Source organism: Epithele typhae (genome assembly GCF_022376455.1).
Source record: "Epithele typhae strain CBS 203.58 chromosome Unknown BXZ73scaffold_48, whole genome shotgun sequence".
NCBI lineage: Eukaryota > Fungi > Basidiomycota > Agaricomycetes > Polyporales > Epitheliaceae > Epithele > Epithele typhae.
Window position 1 is genome coordinate 1 of NW_025954239.1, and position 20,809 is coordinate 20,809.

A 20,809-nucleotide genomic window follows, 5' to 3' on the forward strand; every position below is an offset into this window, starting at 1 on the left:
GTGAGAGTCAGTGACGTCGGTTAGAGCGCTGGCTCTCACTCACGTTGAAACCCGCCGAGGTGAGGGAGTCAAACTGCGCGCGGACCTGCGCGACCGCCCACCCGTCATCGTTGGTCAGCACGACCTTGGTCTGCGCCGCCGCGGTCGAGATCAGCACTGCGAGTGCCGCGCCGCGGAGGAAGCTCGTCCAGTACTGCATGAGGTCCTGTTCTTGGATGTTTGGAGATCGTTTGCGAAGTGCGCGACACGTGGAACAAAGGCGTTGGTCGCGACTGACTAGGGGTTGGACGCCGATCAGACATCCCGCCCCTCGCTTTTAAACCGAAGTGGGGAAGAGACGGCGCAGGTGGCTTGCTTCGCACGTTCGTGCTCGGAAGGCTTGGCCGCCAAAAACACCATGCGTGCGTCGACGCGGTGAGAGCGCAAGGATTCGTCTGGAACACGGGACGCCCGAGGACAGAGCAGGGGTGCAAAAGAAGCAGGCCGGCGTAGGGCGTGTCATGCGGCTCAAACTCAGCCGCTCGTCTCCGCTGACGTTTTGCGCCGAAGGACCGAGGCACGTTTATCTGCCGTTCCTGGGGATGCGCGGCCATAGGACGGAGCGAGGTGCGTGCTTGCTGTGGCATGCGGATGAGGCTGGCGAATACTAATTGGGGACCAGCCCGTACGGTGCTATATATAATGAGGAAAGCTAGCAGGACTGGTGGAAAGACGCTCTATAGTACAGGTGCACAATCATGTACTTTCACATTGCTAAAGCACACGGCGACTGATGTCTATTCGCACAAGCGTTGTCCTCGCCTCAGTCAAACTAGTGATACCAGGTAATATAAGGCTGAGGCCTGAGGACCGAGCGATGAGCAGTATTCTAAACGGCAGATTCGGAGCCTGCAGACCAGGCTCATTGTCACCACGTGGTAACACCAGCTGCCACGTATACAGGAAGGCGCACCGAAGCGATGCAGCTTACCATCCCTTGCCCAGCATCCGCTTGAGTCGTGCCTATAGCTTCGCATTTGGATTGTATCACAAATGTCGAACAGATCGTTCTCACCTCTCTTCATGCAACCCCATATCCCCTTCGCCCCGGCGGACGGCCTTGCGTACAAGGGTACGGAAGAGGTGCGTACTACCGTCTTTCGGTGTTGTGCACTTACTCACATTGATTTGAATAGGAGGATGAACATATCTATGCCATGCAACCGTTGAAGGACAGCGAATTCAATCCGATCCTCCGCCATCCTAGTACCGACGTCATGTACAGACCCCCGATGTTTCGATACGCCTGGATCATAGACGACGACCATCTGAAGCGCACCATGTCAGAGAAGTTCCCAAAGTTTATTACATTGGTCGACCGTCCTTCCCAGGACAAACCCACTCTTCCGCCAGAGTACTACAATTACTTCGAATTCAGCGAGAACCCGAGTCCGAAGACAAAGATCGGCAGTTTCACTCTTACACTCCAAGACGGCGGGCTCATCGAGGGCTTGGTTGAATCCACCAAGCTGCCTAGTGACTATGTGGATCACCTCGAATACGTACTCCTAGTCGACAAGAATGGAAGTGCGATACAGGGGATGCAGATAGGGTCCAACTACCAGGACGTGATCCCACCGGAATACGCCCTCAAACTGCGGGAACTGCTTGAGGTGGGCGACGAGGACCCGATGTGGTACATCGATATAACGCAGCGGTATTGGCGGCGTATCAGGTCGCTTCCAGGTGGGTGTCTTTGCTTTCGTCGTTCATATCTTTTATTCAATGAGATCGACATTCAGGTCTCCCTAACAAGAAGATCGTTTACCCCTCCGACTAATGATGTAGTCGCTGTCACGCCGGTGCTGTATTATGTCTCCTCGCTCTGGCATCTAATAATGTAGCTAGAACCAGTCTTCACTTCCTTGGCGACATTTCCTTGCCCACTCATCACTGGGCGGCTGTATTCGCAACACGCACCTCGTCGTTAGAGGTATCGGGCACCCGCATGGTGTCGAGACCGTCGCACAATGAGAGTCGCACACGACGCGTCCAAACACGGTTGGTTCTGCACACCGTTCGATCGGCTTCCAGCAAAGAGTGCGTCTGACCCGCTCACTAGCTTGACAGACATGTCCATGGCTGAGCGGCACCAGCCAACGCGATCTATTCGACAATGGAGTCTGGTCGCGCGCGACACTGCAGTGGGTACACACAAAACGGTTATTGATGGACCGTCAACGCGCAGGGTCGGGACCGCAGTCCAACTGCTACACTTCGGTTACGTTGAAGCGTCGAAGTGAGATCATACGCGTAACTGAACGTGCCAAAGCCGCGTGTATGAGCTCAGTGTCTACAACAGAAAGGCACAGCGAACTGGTGGGGGGCCTGAAGTAGAAAATTCTCGACACGTCTACCTGCTCGAAGATGCTCAGACGTTGCTCCCGGCTTCTCTACGCAGTGCTTGAACGCGATGGGGAGGACGCGGGTGCTTTTGAACTGGTAGACCGAGCGTCCACCTATGAATGCAACAACGGATTGCTTCGACAAGAGGATCATGTACCAGCCTGGTGAAGCCTAAGCTCCTGTCGGATTGGGCAGCAAATCGAATGCATACCGCAACGCACCTGCCACCCCGAACAACACTCACGCCCTACGCAATGCCTGTGCCCGTCCTCCAACATCTTGAGCATAGCGGCTATCTGCTTTTCACTGTAGACACACTCGTCCTCGATGGTGAGAAGCTCCTCCTACCAGAACGTGCGTCAATCTTGAAGATCCGGGGTTGGAGGTGTTGGACGCGACGACGCAGGACCGCAGCCTGTTCTCGTATACAGAAAAATTCAGCACCGAAGACTCCTCGGGACCCAGGGCTGAATCCTTCACAGCGGGCGTGTTAGTGGCGAATGTGGCCGAAAGACTCGGCGCATCCGTGGACTTTAGCGAGGCCACATCGGCAGCGGTTGGAGATGGAGGCGAGTGGGGGTGACGACGCCACTAGAGTCGGCTTGACCTGAGCCGGGTAGATGGAAGTGCAGCGAGAGGTTGTGAGCGACCAGAGGAGACAAGTCAGAAGCCCGAGGGCGACGAGCCCAGTGCGGCAGACTGCAGTCGGGCCACGCGAGCCGGGCCGCCGAGAGCCGCCACTGGGCTCTCATTAATGTGACGGCGGCTCCGAGTACAAGGCCAAATGTCGAACAAATATTTTTCGCCTCTCTTCATACAACCCCATATCCCCTTCGCCCCGGCGGACGGCCTTGCGTACGAGGGTACGGAAGAGGTGCGTACTACTGTTTTTCAGTGTTTGCATCCAGTCACATCGACTTGCTTAGGAGGATGAACATATCTATGCCATGCAACCGCTGAAAGACAGCGAATTCATTCCGCTCCTTCGCTCTCCTCAAAACATCGCTTTGTACAGACCTCCATTGTTCCGATACGCCTGGATCATCGACAACGACCACCTGAAGCGCATCATGTCAGAGAGGTTCCCGAAGTCCATTACATTGGTCGACCGGCCTTCCGACAAACCAACGCTTCCGCCAGAGTACTACGGTTATTTCGAATTCCCCGGGAACCCCAGTCCGAAGACGAAGATCGGCAGTTTCAATTTCACGCTCCAAGACGGGAAGCTCCTCACGGCCCTGGTGGATCTTATCGAGCTGCCGAGCAAATACGTGGACTGCCTCGAACTTTATGTACTCCTGGTCGACAAGAATGGCAGTGCGATACGGGGGATACAGATCGGGTCCAACTACCAGGACGTGATCCCACCGGAGTACACCCTCAAACTGCGGGAAGTGCTTGAGATGGGTGACGAGGATCCGATGTGGTACATCGATATAGTGCAGCGGTATTGGCGGCGTATCAGGTCGCTTCCGGGTGGGTGTCGTTGCTTTCGTCGTTCATATGGTTTGCTCAATGAGATCGACATTCAGGTGTCCCTAACGAGAAGATCGTCTACCCCTCCGACTAATGAGCCAGTCACGCCTTGTGTGTACAGCATCGCCGCCCTGTTCTCTTCCACGTGTCCGAGCTGTCAGTGGGCCTTGGCCTTCTGTCATGCTCGGAGATTGATTCCTGTGCCAATCGGACTGCAATATTATTTTTCGTTGCGAGCCAAGCCTATTCAACTCGCCCTTCAACCGTGGGTTTCAGTGTGAAACACGTACTAGCGGCGGTCCCTGCACACACTGCTCGAATGGGCGCGTCGCTTGCATGTCTACCTCGCCGACCACAAGCATGTCACTGCTTCGGGGGAGATTGACATAATTACCTTCAGTGCTCGGCGTGATCGGCCGCCGCCCTGCCGCCCCCACACCATGATCGAACACCACGGCGTCCCTCGTACGCAACCACAACCTGCCACCTGACGCCGTACACACTAGTTCTACGTGACAACTTGAAGGCATGGCGCTCCGCGGGGTACAACAAGATTTTCTCGCGACCCGTCCCTCATAGCAAAGTCCAGACGAACGACGCGGCTTCGTGAAATCCCGAGCATACGGTGAATGGGATTATGAAGGGCACGACCAGTTGTGCTCTGATCACTGATATTACGAGGCGTCGTGGCGGCGGATCAGTGTCGACGGTGGGACTGGAAGGGTAGAGTACTTCGAGCAAGGAACTGGGACAGGCGAGACGCTGCTTGAGCGTGCAGACACGTCTGGTGAATAGTATTTGAATAGCGTAGATTCGCGATCCTAACACCGATGAAGGACGACTCTAATCAGAAGTGGGCGCCTGTCGCCATCGCCGCCTCATGAAGGCCACCGAGGACGTGGGCTGCAGGACAACATATCGGCAGTAAGCCTCGTCCCGTCCCGCACCGTACCGCAAGAAAACAGAAGAATAACTGGACTCACGTGAGCGTGCGTCGTCCGCGCGACGTCCTCCGCACTCGCACCGTACTGGGGCGCGAGCGCGCCCTCCACAATCATCTCGTCCGCGTTGGGGCTAATGACACGAACATCCAGAATCCAGCCCGTCCCCGCCTTGGTGACGAACTTGACGATGCTTTCGGTTCGTCTTCACACGTGGGTTCCCGGCGAAGGGGAACTTGCCGGCCTTGTAGTACTTGACGCCGTCCGCCTTGAGCTCCTTCTCGGTCTTGCCCACCCACACGACCGCGTCGTAATTGGCGTGCCCATGGCCCTTGGAGAGGTGCTCGATGGCGGCGATGCCCTCCTCGGCCTCGCGCACGAGCATGGGCCCAAAGGTGACGTCACCAATGCAGCGGATGCCCTTGACGGAGGTGCTGAACTGGCCATCGATCACGACGCGACCCTTCCTGTCGACCTCGACACCGCCGGCGACGAGATTAGGACCATCGGTGTACGGGCGGCAACCGACGGTGACAAGGACGACGTCCGCTGCGAAGGAGGGGAGGATGTGCACTGCGAACGCGCAAGACAGAATATTGGCGACGTACCTCTTCCTCCCTGCTACCCTTCGCGCTTCTCAGCGGACAGAATCTGTTCAACATGAACTTGGGACCTTGTGCTAGAAGTGAGCACGAGTAAAAGGGTCAGAGTAAGAGAGACGTACGCAATCTCCTCGTCGATACCCGCACCGTTGATACCACCAAGGAACTCGACACCAGTGATCTGCGCACCCAGACGCTCCCCAGACCAATGATACCACCGCCAATGACGACTGTCTTCCTGGGGACGTCCTTGAGGAGAGCACGCCAGCAAAAGAGACAATCTGCTTCTCGTCGATGGTGATGACGCTGCCGGGGGAAGGTGCGACCTTGGAATTAGTGGCAATGATGATGTTCTTGCCCTCGCCCCCTCGTTGAGCGTGGCGGCGATCTTCGTGGTGGAGACGAACGAGCCGGCACCCTTGATGTAGTCGACCTTGTTTTGCTTGGAAAGGGTCTTGGTACCCTTCACTAAGCCAGTGACCGCTCGCATGAGCATGAAAGAAAGAAAGAGGTCGACCTCGGGAACTTGACAGGATATCATGGCGAATCATTGGGAGGGGGATATGCAAAAGCCGCGCCAAACGACACTCACTGTAATTCCGAACCGCTTCATGTGTGCTGGGCCCGGTGGCACATGCGCGAACCGTTGAGTATCACTTTTGAGGGAATGCAGCCCGCGTTGAGGCACGTTCTACTGAAGGCGCCGCGCTTCGCAATGCAGGCCGTCTACGGAGATGTTGAACAAGGCAGGCCATGCAGATACAAATGACGCACCCGGAAACCAAGCTGCACGGCGTTCGCGTTGGTTGCGTCCAATGAGCCCAAAAACAAACGCTGCTCACCGCCACCGATGGCAATGGAATTGTAAGGCTCCGGGGGTGTAACGAGCCCGCGCTGCTTCTGCTGGCGACCGGCCAGGGTACTGGTGGACTGGCGAAGGAGACCTTCTGGACCTGGAGCATGACGTTCGGAGGAGGAGGAGGACCCCTGCGCAGACGCCCATCGGCGCACACCCCCGCGTTCCGCGTTGGGCCTGGGCCTGGGCCACTGACGATCATTCTTGACATGGTCTACGATCAGACTCCTGCTGCGTTCCCTCCCTCCGAGGAGGAGTGTGAAGCTCTCTCGCAGAAATATGTGTCGTACTCCAAGATTTACAACGAGGACGGCCTAGTCAACAAAAAGGATCCTATCGGGAGACAGCAGGCGAGGGACGAGCTCTACGCAACCCGAGCTGAACCCGACTTGGGCCCAGTCCAGCTCGTGGGGGGGCCAGACGGAGACCCGGACAGGTACCTTGCCCTCGTCGACGCCGATATCGCGAGGCTGACGGCCAAAGGAGCGGCCATGACCACTGCAGAGTGTGTACATTTCACTATCAAACTCGTTGATTCCGTATGTTCGTCGTTGACGCACGTCCAGCCGTGTGCTCCGCTGGCACATCGCCATGTCCGCGATCATGGTTTTTCTTGAGTTCAAGCTCGTCATTCCCTACTGTCGTTTCGATGGAGTAGTCGCCAAGATAACGACGCGAGGGCATAGAATGTAAGTGTCTCCTGCCTGACGAGGTACTGCGTACTGTTGACACATCGCAGCTCGACTGAATGGGTTCGAGCAAACCGCGAACGGATCCTGTCCGGCGACTGGCCCCCGCCACCAGACGAACGTGCCGCGCCACACCTTCCTCCACAGACCCCGCCCAGCCCACAACGCATGCTCAGCTGTACTCCACCGTCGAGTTCTCCCCCTCAGCCGGTCGCCATGCACCCACCGTCTCCGCTCACATCCAAAGAGGTCAAGGATCTCGTCAAGCGGCCGTCGCCTTTGATCGACATGCGGTTCGAATGTCATGACGAAACTGCCGGTGGCGTCTGGAAGCTGCAGTCGTTCACTCAGACCTCGGGCCGTCCGACCGAGTTCTGGATCAAGTACGACGACTGCAATGGCGTTATTCCCATGGACACAGATGCCATGACGTGGCTCCTGGCCGAGAGCTTGGTAGTAGAGGGGCTGGATGAGTACAGGTCTGATGATTAGGTGTTGCTCAGGCGTTCCCCGGCTGTGGTTGGAACGTCTTCTCTCTCTCGCCATATTGGAACATACTGGCCCTGCCAGCACCTTGAAGTACATAAGTACATATATTAATGTGACCTCGTCGCCGACGATTATGGACGCCAGGAAACACATCTCTTCCATTCAGCTCCCCCGACACCAGGTCTTCCTTTTCGCGGTCACGTCCGCCGCGCGCGCGGGAGACGGCCGCATGCAGGGCTTGCAAGAGCTCTATGAGCTCGTCCAAATGCTTGGTGTTCTAAGCAGCATCCACTTCGGCCACCCTCCCCGGGACACTCGCACTCGCCCTCGCACCCTCACCAGAGCCCAGACATCGGGACGGCGGCATACCCGTGTCTCGTCCCCGGTTCCCCGAAGACCTTCCATCCTCTCTACTCTAATAGCGGATTCTGGTTACCAGCCCGCAGTGATAATGAGGAGAGCTGGCGGGACTCGTGGAAAGGCGCTGTATGGTACAACTCCCGGACGAATGTACAATTGGCATATACTTTCACATCTTTTCGTCATGACGTCGACGGCTGGAATCTATTTCTACGTTTCACATGGCGTTTCGAACCATCAATACTTATGACAAAGTGAAGCAGGTACGAAATCAAGCCCGCGATGAGCACAGGGTATCTTAGCCACGGGTGACTACACCTTGGCATTCAGCGACCACCACCGTCGATAGAACAGCCGACCCCATACTCCGCCGAAGGAGGTCCAGAATGAACCGACGGATTCGTAAACTCCAACGCATATACGCATGAGCGTCAGCACTTGGTGCGCTTGTCTCGCGGTCGGGCGACAACGACAAACGCCTGCGCACCCGCGCTCTTCGCCGATGATCCATTGCACGTAGCGTCTTAACAACCAGGGTGGAGTATGGTGAAGGTATCTCGACTGGGACTTCTGTCAACGACAACCCAAATCGAAGCACCATCCTGGCAGTACGTACTGAAATCGTCCATTGGAGGAGCCATCCTAGGCAGTAAACATCCCATGAGTAAGGGTCGAGATGTGTGATTCCCCTCGGTTTCTTAATGGCCGAGGGCGGAAGTTCGATGGCAGGCTGGACGCCCGGACCCAACTCCAACCGCTGCGAGAACTCGAAGTCTATCGGGTACGGATATTCTGCCTTGACTTCCTTCCCGAAGAAGGTGTTCGTCTCGGGGGCCCACACCATATTGGAATCCGAGAGATCCTGACATCAGTGTGAGCAAGTACTGTTGTTGATGTGCGCGTTTGTCGCAGACTAACCAGATGAACGACATGACGGCTGTGCAAATACGCAATAATCTACGCAATCAGCTCGGCTGTCAGGGGAGTTATGACACAACGTAGTGTACCTTGATTATGCGGGAAAGGGCCGTCAAATAATGGCTCAACGGTCGCTTTCGATACGACCAATACTCCCAGTTGCCGGCCTCTGGAGTAACGAGGAAGGGCTTCTCACCAACGAGCTTGACGCATGGCAGGATGTAGTTGGAGGAGGCGGGATCTTGTTGTAAGTATTCGTAGATATCTGCTTCCCGAGATACAATGCTGTCTCGGGGGAGCTTGACATAATAACAGCACCCTGAATGTATGTGTTCGAAGAGAAAGACTCGATGCTGAAATGGAGGTGTTATTAGCAAGGTATACTGCGAAGAGCTGACCACAGACTTACCTTTCGTCTGTGAAACCGGAAGACCATGTCGTCGTTCTTAAGTTCAGGATGATCCGAGACCCATCGGGGCGGCGCTTCTCCATCCGCGATGCGCTCATCATAGTCGGGGCCATCCAGGTTGATCATAGTGTCAAGCGTTTTCTATGGACGAAGAACGAGGTGTGTGCAGGAAAGAAGGCGTGGCTCTGCTGGCATCGGACCGGCACGGCAGGGATCCCGGCCGCGGACGAGCCCACGCCGTAGCGTCGATGGCTGACTCTCCCTGCCTTCATCCCGACTTCCACCATGTCCTTGTCTTCGTTCTCCTGTCCATCGCCCCGCCCCGTGCATCTCTGGCCTGAGGCAAGCTCATGAAGACGGCCAGGAGCTGACACAACTGGACACGAACACATAACACCCTATTAAATACTCCTAGGGCGGGCGTCGGGCATGCCACCTTGGCTTTCGACGACTACGCGGTGCTCTGGGTGCTCAGTAGAGGTTCGTTGTTTTTGTTTTCTGCACTCCCGGGCATCTACCCTTCTGCGCCACTTCTCCTCGGAGTTGTTCAGACCCGTATAATCACTACCTTATGCCATTTTCCTGTGTCGTGTATTACCCCTGCGTGCTTCGCCGTCCGATATCTGGACGCCCGTATATTCTGTCATCCCCGTGCGACTGTTGCATCCATAGATGCTATTGACCTCTGGCCAGGGACCCATTGCCCGTACGTCGATGGTGCGTCTTCCCGTACAACGGATGAGATAAACTTCAAATTGCACGGGCAGTGGCAGAATGTTACCAGTGTTTTTACTAGTTTCAATCCTTCTTCTGGTATCACTCGCTCACGATTAGTTTGGCCTTGTTTCTGCCAGGCACGGAGACGGCAGGCAGTTACGGTGCATGGACACGCCGGACCTTGCAAGCCGCTCGACCACGCGTTTTCACAGCCGAGTCCCAACGTCTTGCTTGTGCATAGCTTGACGGGCACGTCGCTACGCAGCTGGTTGTTCTTGCAGGAGATGCAGCGTCGTATGATCTGAAGTGCTATTTAGCTGACTTGGTTCGCACCTCACCATACCTGGGGTGACGGCCGTCTCTGGGTCAAGCATTTCTCCGATTATCTGTGAAGCTACTGATTTGGAGATACCGCGCACGTTTATTGCGACCTTCCGGCCCTGACGGTTATCGTGAGGCGAGGGCCGCTGTCATGGGTCTGGTCGAAGACACGAATCCACTGAATTCTGCTTCGCTCGTCACTCCCATTTCACTGAAATGTTTGCTCCACCTCAGCCCTCCCTAGTAAGTCTGTTGCACTCAATAACACGGCGGTCCTTATGGCACGCTCACTACCTACTTTGTAGAGAGCTCAGGCAGCAAAAGACAGAATCGCTTGTCAGAAGGCTCTTCCCGTGCTGATCGATGTGCTCGTGAAGCTCCCCGCCGCCTTCTTCGCTGTGGTGGGCGATGGTGCCCTCGGCATCCCTCGGATCATCAATACTCCCCCACGCGACGGTTGTCCGGAGGTGGACCTTGGGCGCCGCAGCTCTACCTCTGTGGGTAACGAAGACGCCGAGGTATTCTTTGCGACAATCGATGGGGTGTCAAGGGATCTCCTCATCCATCTTCTCAACCCCAACGAAGATCCGGAAGTCAACCGGCGTGCGGTGATCCACGGGTTCACGGAGATGACCGAGCACGCCGGCACTGTCTTCCACTGCGACCGGGACGGCAACAAGTTCTTGAACCGGTGAGAGACCGGTGAGCCTCTGTCGCTTTCTGTACATAGATCCACTTCCGAACCTCATCTCGGTCTTCGAGATATACGGCGCCGTCATCCCCGAAAGCACGCCGATGTGCCTCATCATCTCAGTTGTCAGACGGGCATGCCCCCTGCCGGCGCTCGGATGGGTGTGTATTGCTTACGAGCACTTGTGATGTTTAGCACTATGTATTCGTTGATCAAGTAGAAGTCGAACATAGCTGTGTGCTAGGATACAGACTTGTCTGAACTACCACCAGCATATGCGCAAGTCACCACTGTGCAGGCAGATGGAAATGCTTTCGTTCCACTTCAAAGTACGTACACGATATACTGCACAGCGGCACTAGCAAGTCATAGCGGGGTGGCTCGTCGCGGCCCCGTAATGAGAGCTCCGAGCCATGTGGACGTCCTCGGCACAGATTGGGTATTGAGAATGTGGTCAGCAGGGGGGAGGATGGGACACATCGGAGGGGGACAAGACGGCGGGGACGCGGCGTCGCGCCCGCGTGGCTAGAACGTGCTCGCGCGAACGAGAGGAATGCGGGCGAGAGCGGAGGGGGGCGAGGCAGAGGGGGCGAGGCGCAGGTGGAGAGAGTCTAACGTTATTGCACTGCCCTTCGTGAAAGCATCCGCGGAGACAACAAGGTTCGAAACAGAGGCAACAGTCGATGACATTAGAACCTCGGTGGCGGCTATAGTACACTATGAACAGAAGACAGTACAAGGACAGCGACATCACCAAGACATCAGTACAACAACGCACCAGCGGCACGCAACTCACGCCTCCCGCCTTCGCCGGAAGCATTGTGCCAACGTCCACATGGAGCCCCGCTGCCACACCCACGATGGCCCATGCGGTGGCTCAGTGCCCTAAAGCTAAAGCACACTAGCACACGGGAACCCCAGGGTATAGCCACGGCGACAGAACCCACAGTCCGTCTTCGGGCCTACTGCGCCTTCACCTTGACATCGGTGGCGTCCGACGTCCCGGGCGAGACCTCGCCGCTCTCGACGTCCGCGCCCGCGTCGACGACAGCGACGGTGACGGCGACGCGCTCCGCAGCGGCGCCGTCGCGCGCCTGCTCGTCCGCGGCGCGGCGCGTCTGCTTGCCCTCGACGAGGTAGACGAGCGCGAGGGCGGAGGCGACGACCGCGCCCTGGAAGACGATCGCGCGGTGCATGTTCTGCGGCGGGGACGCGTCCGTGCCGGCGCGCAGCGCACCCTCGACTGCGCAGGCGGGGGTCGCATGGAGACGCACGGACGGCGATGGGGCGGCGATGGGGCGCGCGGCGGTGTGGGATGGTGCAGGGGAAGAAGGGGCGGGCAAATCAGTGTGGGGGCGCGAAGAGGTTTGGAGAAAAGACGCACTGAGGACGAAGGCGAGGCTGCATAGGTTGGCCCTGGAAGAACCCACGCGCGTCAGAGTATGAGAGCGCAGGAGGGGCGAGGCGCGTACGAGAACCACAGGACGGCAGAGCTTCCCTCGGCGTTCCGCGTCAGCTCTACTGCGAGCTCGAGCACCACGGGCAGGAGCGTCAGGCTTGTCGCACCGAGGATGACGAGGATGATGTAGAGCGAAGTGGTGTTGTTCGGCTTGACTGCGTCAAAGGCAGTAAATATCCCATTCCAGCGAGAGGGGCCGGATCCGCAGAAGTGGATGGCAAGGAACGGGAATCGACGTACTTTCCCAAATGAGCGACAGCCAGCACGCTGCCATGATGGGCAGGCAGACTTTAGCCGAGAGTGCCAGGTGGTGCGTCAGAACGCGGTCGAAGAGGGGGGAGGTGATTGCCGCGCCAAGGAGACCGGCGAGGAGGAGAACAGCGCCCATGATACCGGCATCGTCAGACGAGTATCCGTATGGTTCCTATGGACAATCAGCCTCTGGAGATAAAGATGACGAACGAACAAGGAGCGTACCAGCTGCTGGCCGGTCAAGATACCGAACGCGTTGACACTGCCAATAAAGTCAGTTGCAGAAGGGGTCTGCCCGAGGAAACCCAACGTACACTCCGACAAGGACGCCGAAAAGGATGACGATAGCACCGAAGTCCAAGCGTTGTCGAGGCGTCATGTACAGGTGTCGATCGCTAGGAGTCTTGCCGAGCATGGCGTTCCCCAGGTCAGTGATTGTCGGTGCATAGGTATGTGAACCGGCAAATGCTGAACAGACGCAGTGTGAGCGAACAAAATGGGAGGCTGGGAAGCCGGGACTGACTGGGTGGTATAGGCGGTCGTTCGCCGACGAAGAAGACGATCGGCGCGGCAACGGTAAAGATTATGGCCATCACAAGGAGCTAAATCGGCGTGAGCGCAAAATTACGGAAATCAAAGTCATATCTACTTACCCCAGTACGCGGGCTGCCGACGAGCGGAGGTATAAGTTGACCGAGAGCATTACCAACAGGATTAGCTAAACCCAGATTAGTTGGCTAACACCCTGTACAATAGTGTGCACCTCACCTAAACTCATGACCATCGTAGCAGTCGTGCGACCTTTTAGGTCGAACCATCGTTCAGAGTAACTCGGGACAATGATTTGGAAGATGGGGAGGGTGAAGCCTGCAATGAGCTGAGGAAGAATGGGCATGGGCACATATCTCTCGACATTACACAGTACTCACCTGACCGATGAGGATGAGGGCATATGAGCTTCGCACAGACAGAGATTTCGCTGTTCCTGCGTAGCGAACCCAGGCTGAAAGTACGAAGAGGACAGCACCAATGTAGGCCTGAGATGGGGTAAGTGTGGGTGTGGGAGGGCAATGGAAGGAATAGGACTGACGGTGCCGCGAATGCCCAATCGGCCGTAGAGGTAGGGAAGGACGAATGCGCAAGGGAGGTATATCAGGTTGATGACGTTACCGAGCCAGTTGACTTCGTCAAGGGTGAAGCCAAACTCATCGACGACTTGGAGAGCGGGACGTGAGGGACTGTCACGCTGATGTTGGGCACAAGGACATACCATCATTGGCAATTGGACCAAACCAGACCAGGAGAAGGCCGGAAACGATGTTCAAGAGGACCTGGTCATCGTGCAGGGTTCGAAGACGCGCATATATAGGAAGAAGAATGGACGTACGAGGGCAACCAGGCCTATCCATCGCCGCTTGTATAGCCGATACTCCTGCGGTCCGTCCACCGGCTGCGCTTCGACCGTGCTCTCTTTGGCTGGCTCGAGGACGTCAGTCTCAGCGGGCAGCGCCACAGCGCGCGCGTGCGCCAGGCACCCAGCGCCCGCGGAGGTGCTCACCGGAGCGCATTTCGATCGAGCCTTGAAGCTCGCCTGCAGGCGGTAAGGGTCGCGCGTAAGCGAAGGTGGACTGCACAGCGTCGAGAGATGATACGTACGGGCGGCCTTGTCGGGCGGCGCCTCGGACATGGGTCGTGGGCAACTTGCCGCGGGCAAGTCTGGGGATGCTCGGGGAAGGCGGAGGAGGGGAGACGAAGTGCGTTGGACTGGTTCGGTATATATGGGCACATGTTCTATCGTGCAGGCCTTGGAGATGATTGTGCCTGCCACAATCTCGCACTCGCATCCGCGAAAGCACGGGAATTTGCCCAAGAGGGGCAGTTTCGGGCGAATCGGATATCTCCTTCTGCGCAGACGTACTGGTCACACGCCCTCCGTCGTTCCGCACTAGACGCAAACGGCCGGCAGGCTGCAGCCGCCAATCCCGCCAGATCCCGCCTCGCATGATATCCACCCTAGAGCATACCTCATGTCAGCGTCGGCGGTCGTTCGTTTGGGCGTCACAAGAGTGAGTGTTTTGTGCTAGCGTCCAGCTACTCAGGCTCGTCCGCGGGTGTCGGTGGTTGCCACGACGTAGAGGCAGAAACAACTTCTTCTCACTAGCGTGTCAGTCCACTGCCCATAAGAAGAGTTTCACGCAGAGTTCAAACGGATCGGCTGTAATGCGTCTCACACATCTTTTCAAAGAAGCATTCTCATGGCAATCGCGGAACAAACTATCAGACCGAAATGTATTCGAACAGGGTGGACTCACAAGTCAGCTTATCACTACTTCACAGCTCCATATGAAACCTTGAACACCGCGGGCGAAGCAGGGCTGACATCCGTGTGGTCTTCGATCAGGCGGCCGGGCAACACGCTCTTCCGTCGAGTCGTCAAACGTTCATTCGTTGAATTTGCTGGTGCGCAGGCGGCCGCATGGTCTACCGCTGACAGTCCCCATTGCTATCATCGCACATATGTACGTGTCGCATCCTCTTCCTCACTCTCTTTGCCTTCCAAGGCCAACGCACCTCCCTCCCTGCTTTCCCTTAAGTTGAACCGAAGCGTATCTCAGATCTCTAGAGCGTTCGTCACCGCCTAAGTAGTGGTTCCAAATCACATGCCACAATACTTCCCATGATGATCACAGTCCCTCCTGCTCAGTGCTCACTTTACTACATACGTACTTGTCCCGCGTCGACCACGTGCTTACTTGCTGATCGTCCCTTCCGTCTGCTCGCGGGAATATATCATGTACAATCAAAGAGACTCTTTGAGATGATGACACGGGTAGTATTCCTTCCGACCATCATCTTCTGTCGACATGAATTCTAGACACTATAGTAGCTAGAGGGAGACAAGCCGCCTACGCTACTTATTTGATACGGCTCCAGTCGTATTGAATCGCAGCTTTGTGCACCTCCGAGCGGCCCGGCGGAAGGACCCCGAACACCTGAGGAGGGGACCTGTTCTATCGGTGGCATCTGACTCGAGCATCGATTGCCTCTGCTGAAGCATCGACACCAATATTTATCTTGCTCTATCCGGACGGCGGCCACCATTCTCTCCTTCTCGTCTCTCCTGGGACGCGCTCCCTCCCCCGCCCTCCTCTCCCGCTCGCTCCTGTGCACCCTCCAGACGTCGACGCGCACCATGGCCTCCGCCGCCGCACAAGCCGCCGCGGCCGCGGCCTCCGCCAACACCATCGAGCTCGCCCAGACCGGGAAGCGCGACGAGATCCGCGAGCTCGAGCGCAAGTACCAGGCGCGCTGGACGGACGAAAAGCTCTTCGAGGTCGCCGCGCCGTCGCCCGTGGACCTCGAGGGCCTCACCCCCGCGCAGATCCGCGAGCAGCACCCCAAGTGGTTCGGCAACTTCCCGTTCCCGTACACGAACGGCTCGCTGCACCTCGGCCATGCGTTCACCATCTCCAAAATCGAGTTCGCGGCGGGGTTCCAGCGCATGCTGGGCAAGCGCGTGCTCTTCCCGCACGGATTCCACGTCACGGGCATGCCGATCAAGGTGAGTTTCGCTGGTTCCCTTCGCGCATTGACAAGGGAGAGAGGGGACATAAATGCCCATGCGAGAGGAATCATACTTATGCGTCGCTGGTCAGTCTGCCGCGGACAAGATCGTACGCGAGATTGAGATGTTCGGAGAGAACTTCGAGGGATTTGTCCCCGAGGAGGAGCCTGCCGCCAGCAGTTCCACCGCAGACCCCAAGGCGAAGAAGGGCAAGGTCGCCGCCAAGGCCACCGGCCTCCAATACCAGTTCCAGATCATGGAGTCGATGGGTGTCCCGCGCGAGGAGATTAAGAAGTTCGCGGATCCGTACTTCTGGGTGAAGTACTACCCGCCAATCTGCATTGTGAGTGTGTTTCGACCATCATTTGCTCGCGTGCGCACGGAGGCTGAACGCGCGGGACGTGGCGCGACTAGGAAGACAACATGCTATTTGGTTCCCGTATAGACTGGCGACGATCATTCATCACCACCGACGCGAACCCGTACTACGACTCCTTCGTCCGCTGGCAGATGAACAGGCTGCACAAGGCCGGCAAAATCAAGTTCGGTGAACGCTACACGGTTTATAGTCCGAAGGACGGCCAACCATGTATGGACCACGATCGCTCTGAGGGTGAGGCCCTTGGCCCGACGGAGTATACTGGTATCAAAATGGAGGTCATCAGCTGGAGTGAGGAGGCTGGCAAGATTGTAGCCGAGAAGGCTGGTGGTCGGAAGGTTTACCTTGTGGCTGCAACGCTGAGGCCAGAGACCATGTGAGTTTCTACCGTGCTCTTGCAAGGAACGTAGCCAACGACTGTCCCAAGGTACGGCCAGACCAACTGCTTCGTGGGCACCCAGATCAAGTACGGCGTTTTCGCCATCAACGACAAGGAAGCGTACGTATGCACGTACCGCGCTGCCCGTAACATGGCCTTCCAGGGCATCATGCCCGCCCGCGGACAGATCGACCAGCTTGCTGAGATCGACGGCTCCCTCATCGTTGGGGCCAAGATCAAGGCGCCGTTCTCTATCAACCCCGAGGTCTACGTGCTACCTATGGAGAACGTCCTCCCGACGAAGGGCACGGGTGTGGTCACCTCCGTCCCCTCCGATTCCCCCGACGACTTCCAGACACTGACGGACTTGCGGAAGAAGCCCGAGTTCTACAAAATCGACCCGTCTTGGGCCGCTATCGACCCAGTCCCAGTGATTTCGACGCCAACGTACGGAGAGATGACGGCGCCAGCGGTGATCAAGCAGCTCAAGATCCAGTCGCAAAAGGACACAAAGCAGCTTGCGGAGGCGAAGGAGATCGCGTACAAGGAGGGCTTCTACAGCGGCACGATGCTCGTCGGCGACTTCAAGGGCATGTCTGTCCAAGATGCGAAGCCGCGCGTACGCGAGAAGCTTATCGACGCCGGGCTCGCGTTCGCATACGCCGAACCGGAAGGTCTCATTGTCTCGCGCAGCGCGGACGAGTGTGTCATTGCGCTCATGGATCAGTGGTACTTGGACTACGGAGAGGAGAGCTGGAGAGCGCAAGCTGAAAAGTGAGTACTCGTGCAAATATGACATTCGAGGTTGCGCTGACGATCCACGTCAGGCTTGTCGCGCGCATGGAGACGTACAACGTCGAGACGCGCAATGCCTTCGAGGGTGTTCTCGCGTGGCTGAACAAGTGGGCGTGTGCGCGCAGCTACGGCCTCGGCTCGAAAATTCCTTGGGACCCGACGTTCTTGGTTGAGAGTCTGAGTGACTCGACCATTTACATGTCATATTACACTGTCGCCCACCTGCTGCATAGTGAGTCATCTCCGTCTCGACACGGGCGCATCGTCTAATCCTTGATCATAGGCAAACTCGACGGTAGCGCTCCTGGGCCCCTCGGTATCACCGCTGGGCAGATGACGGACGAGGTCTGGGAGTACGTGCTCAACAACGGCCCCTGGCTAGGCGCGAACGCACCCATCCCCCAGGAGAAGGCCAACGCGCTCAAGCACGAGTTCGAGTACTTCTACCCCTTCGACGTCCGTTCATCCGGCAAGGACCTGATCCCGAACCACTTGACGTTCTGCGTGTATATTCACGCCGCGCTCTTCCCTGAAGAGAAGTGGCCGCTGAGCATGCGCACGAACGGACACCTGATGGTCAACGGCCAGAAGATGTCGAAGAGCAAGGGCAACTCGATGACCATGCGCCAGTGCATTGAAAAGTTCGGCGCGGACGCGACGAGGCTGTGTCTCGCCGACGCTGGTGACAGCATCGAAGACGCTAACTTCGACGAGAAGACGGCAAACGCGAACATCCTGCGTCTGCACACCCTCATGGCATGGTGTGACGTAAGCGGTACGCGTTCGTATAGCAAGAGCATGTAGCTAACGGCGAGTTGCAGGAAATGGTCAAGGAGAAGTCAAAGCTCCGCACCGGCGAGAAGAACTACCACGACGTCGTGTTCGAGCACGAAATCAACGACCTGATCGTCAAGACCAAAGAACATTACGCCAAGTGAGTGCTTTCACGCACAGCCGAGCACGCGGGGTACTGACGCTATTACAGCATGCACTACAAGGATGCGCTCAAGTTCGGGTTCTACGAGCTTCAGTCCACCCGCGACTGGTACCGTGAGGTCACCTCTGAGGTTGGCATGCACGCCGACCTTGTAGAGTGGTGGGTCCGCACCGCTGCGCTCCTCGCCGCGCCCATCGCACCGCATTTCGCCGAGCACATCTGGACTGCTGTCCTCAACGAGCCCAAGTCGGTGCAGCTCGCGCGCTGGCCAGAGCCCACCACGCCAGTCGACCAGACGATCATCGACTCGGCGATGTACATGCGCGGGACGATCAAGACCATGCGCGACGCGGAGCTCTCGCTGCTGAAGAAGATGGGCAAGGGCAAGCAGGGGCAGGCGACGTACGACCCGAAGAAGCCGCGCGCCGTACGCATCTACGTCACGAGCGCGTTCCCCGACTGGCAGGAGACGTGCGTGCAGATCGTCAAGGACGCGTACTCGTCGGAGCACGACAAGGTCGACGACGTCAAGGTCCGTGAGCTCCTCACCCAGCGCGGGTTCATCAAGGACAAGCGCGCGATGCCGTTCGTCCAGGCGTTCAAGGTGCGACCCATTCCGTGCTGTGTGGCCGCGCCGCGGATACTGACGCTCTTTCGTTCTCGTCAGAAACGCATGACCCAGTTCGGTGCGCAGACGGCGTTCAACCGCTCGGTGCCGTTCTCGGAGATGAAGGTGCTTCACGAGATCCTGCCCTACCTCCAGAAGACTCTCGGCCTTCAAGGCGCGGAGGTTCTGCGGGTGGAGGACGTCAAGTCAACCGACCTGAGCACGCTCTCCAAGATGTTGATCGAGACTGCAGAGCCTGGCAGCCCCGCCTTCGAATACTACAACGTCTGAGCGTTGCATATGCCCACGAGGGGCGCAGGGTGCTTCCGACCATGGCGCATGATGGCACGTCGAGAAGGCTGGGTTCGCGTGACCTCCGCCGTCCCGGGCGCACGTTTGATGAGGGAGAGGGGTGGGTGAGAATCGTACATACTCTGCGCGCCATTTAGTATACACTTACGTCGTAGTCTCCGCCTACCATCCTGTGCATTAGATCTAGTTACATTGTAAACAACAGCAAGCATCACCCGTCACCGTCGCTCTCGCATGCAGCATTGGTGAAAGCTACTAGCCAGGCTAGTTCCGTCCCCGCCGACTTCCGTTTGCCCTCAAGTCCGGAGCGCTGATCATGCGGGGCTTCTCGCCGATCATGAAAACAAAGCTTTCTACAGACCAGTGCGCCTCATAAACGCTGAGGCCTTTCTAACCCCCGGGATATCTTGGTTGAAATATACCAGCCACACTCGTTCATGGACACACATGTCCACGTGCTGGTGAGTACACACGTGTATAATAGACCTGGTGGCGATGCATACGTGTCGACTCCCGTAATCCCCGCCATGCCTGATACATCCGTCACCGAAGCTCTGCCCCACCGCCGACGCTGCGCCATGAGAAGAGCTCAGGGCCTCAAAACCCAGTGCAGTTTACGCAAGACTGGAGGGATACAGCGATCTGCGTATTGACGGTCAGCCCACTTCCGGTTTCAACACGAGGGATTGAGGCTGACCTTCGGTGCCCTCGGCGACTCTCATGCCAGCCAGGTGGTCAGCCCCGAGCAACTGTTCGCCTCCTCAGAGCGGAGTCTGAACATGCCAGCCCCAGACCCATATAACATCCTCTCCCGCCGAACATCCTCTCTCTTCAGAACCACCACATTCGGTGAGCCTTCCCCTTCCCCTCACCACGCGATCGTCGCTCATCCTCGTTTACAGTGGTGGGAGGTCTGGCTGTCCCTCGAAGGTACGTCTCCCATCGTCCTCTCCTACGCCCATCCCAACCCACCTCCCGCCACAGAGTGGCACGGCGGACTTCTCGGCAGGCGGCATGCGAACCTCCCCCGCAAGGGGAAGGGGGTACATATCCCAGACCCATGTGCCCCGACTCCCCTCCAGAGAATCCTGCCTGCCGCGCGGACCGTGTCCGGGTCGCTCGCGTCACTGGTGTCAGTGCGCGGCGGCACGTCGACCTCCGTTTGAGTCGGTACAGGGGACCGAGGGGGCCTCGATGGGGTGCGCCGAGACGAGAGTACCTGGACCGGCCCTGGTCGTTCGCCTCGTGCGGCGTCCGGGGCTTGAGGGGG

General features: G+C 57.5%; 7 protein-coding genes across 7 annotated transcripts; 4 read left to right on the forward strand and 3 right to left on the reverse strand.

Annotated features, from left to right (window-relative positions):
- Positions 1–1,062: 1,062 nt before the first annotated feature.
- Positions 1,063–1,819, forward strand: BXZ73DRAFT_104102 (uncharacterized protein; the record flags this gene model as incomplete). Its single annotated transcript, XM_048015794.1, has 3 exons — positions 1,063–1,122; positions 1,176–1,725; positions 1,782–1,819. 3 exons carry the CDS (start codon positions 1,063–1,065, stop codon positions 1,817–1,819), a joined length of 648 nt encoding a protein of 215 aa, XP_047874991.1.
- A 1,350-nt stretch (positions 1,820–3,169) lies between these two features.
- Positions 3,170–3,955, forward strand: BXZ73DRAFT_79685 (uncharacterized protein; the record flags this gene model as incomplete). The annotated part of the gene is made up of 3 exons (XM_048023142.1): positions 3,170–3,259; positions 3,312–3,861; positions 3,918–3,955. The coding sequence occupies 3 exons, from the start codon at positions 3,170–3,172 to the stop codon at positions 3,953–3,955; spliced, it is 678 nt and encodes a 225-aa protein (XP_047874992.1).
- Positions 3,956–4,704: 749 nt separating this feature from the next.
- On the reverse strand, positions 4,705–5,945 carry BXZ73DRAFT_104104 (uncharacterized protein; the record flags this gene model as incomplete). Its single annotated transcript, XM_048015795.1, has 5 exons — positions 4,705–4,764; positions 4,845–4,995; positions 5,057–5,375; positions 5,428–5,453; positions 5,527–5,945. 5 exons carry the CDS (start codon positions 5,943–5,945, stop codon positions 4,705–4,707), a joined length of 975 nt encoding a protein of 324 aa, XP_047874993.1.
- A 524-nt stretch (positions 5,946–6,469) lies between these two features.
- On the forward strand, positions 6,470–7,441 carry BXZ73DRAFT_104105 (uncharacterized protein; the record flags this gene model as incomplete). The annotated part of the gene is made up of 3 exons (XM_048015796.1): positions 6,470–6,765; positions 6,827–6,949; positions 7,000–7,441. 3 exons carry the CDS (start codon positions 6,470–6,472, stop codon positions 7,439–7,441), a joined length of 861 nt encoding a protein of 286 aa, XP_047874994.1.
- Positions 7,442–8,236: 795 nt separating this feature from the next.
- Positions 8,237–8,752, reverse strand: BXZ73DRAFT_20405 (uncharacterized protein; the record flags this gene model as incomplete). Its single annotated transcript, XM_048017602.1, has 3 exons — positions 8,237–8,368; positions 8,415–8,660; positions 8,717–8,752. Coding segments are annotated over 3 exons (414 nt in total), but the record flags the coding sequence as incomplete, so codon positions are not given.
- A 3,064-nt stretch (positions 8,753–11,816) lies between these two features.
- On the reverse strand, positions 11,817–14,252 carry BXZ73DRAFT_51387 (MFS general substrate transporter; the record flags this gene model as incomplete). Its single annotated transcript, XM_048020621.1, has 13 exons — positions 11,817–12,097; positions 12,239–12,270; positions 12,327–12,468; positions 12,554–12,737; positions 12,791–12,827; positions 12,880–13,033; positions 13,089–13,167; positions 13,219–13,283; positions 13,334–13,442; positions 13,495–13,602; positions 13,656–13,780; positions 13,836–13,896; positions 13,953–14,252. The coding sequence occupies 13 exons, from the start codon at positions 14,250–14,252 to the stop codon at positions 11,817–11,819; spliced, it is 1,677 nt and encodes a 558-aa protein (XP_047874996.1).
- Positions 14,253–15,758: 1,506 nt separating this feature from the next.
- BXZ73DRAFT_51345 (leucine-tRNA ligase) lies at positions 15,759–19,518 on the forward strand (the record flags this gene model as incomplete). Its single annotated transcript, XM_048020609.1, has 9 exons — positions 15,759–16,127; positions 16,222–16,473; positions 16,545–16,885; positions 16,937–17,662; positions 17,716–17,915; positions 17,967–18,451; positions 18,505–18,617; positions 18,669–19,224; positions 19,288–19,518. 9 exons carry the CDS (start codon positions 15,759–15,761, stop codon positions 19,516–19,518), a joined length of 3,273 nt encoding a protein of 1,090 aa, XP_047874997.1.
- Positions 19,519–20,809: the final 1,291 nt, after the last annotated feature.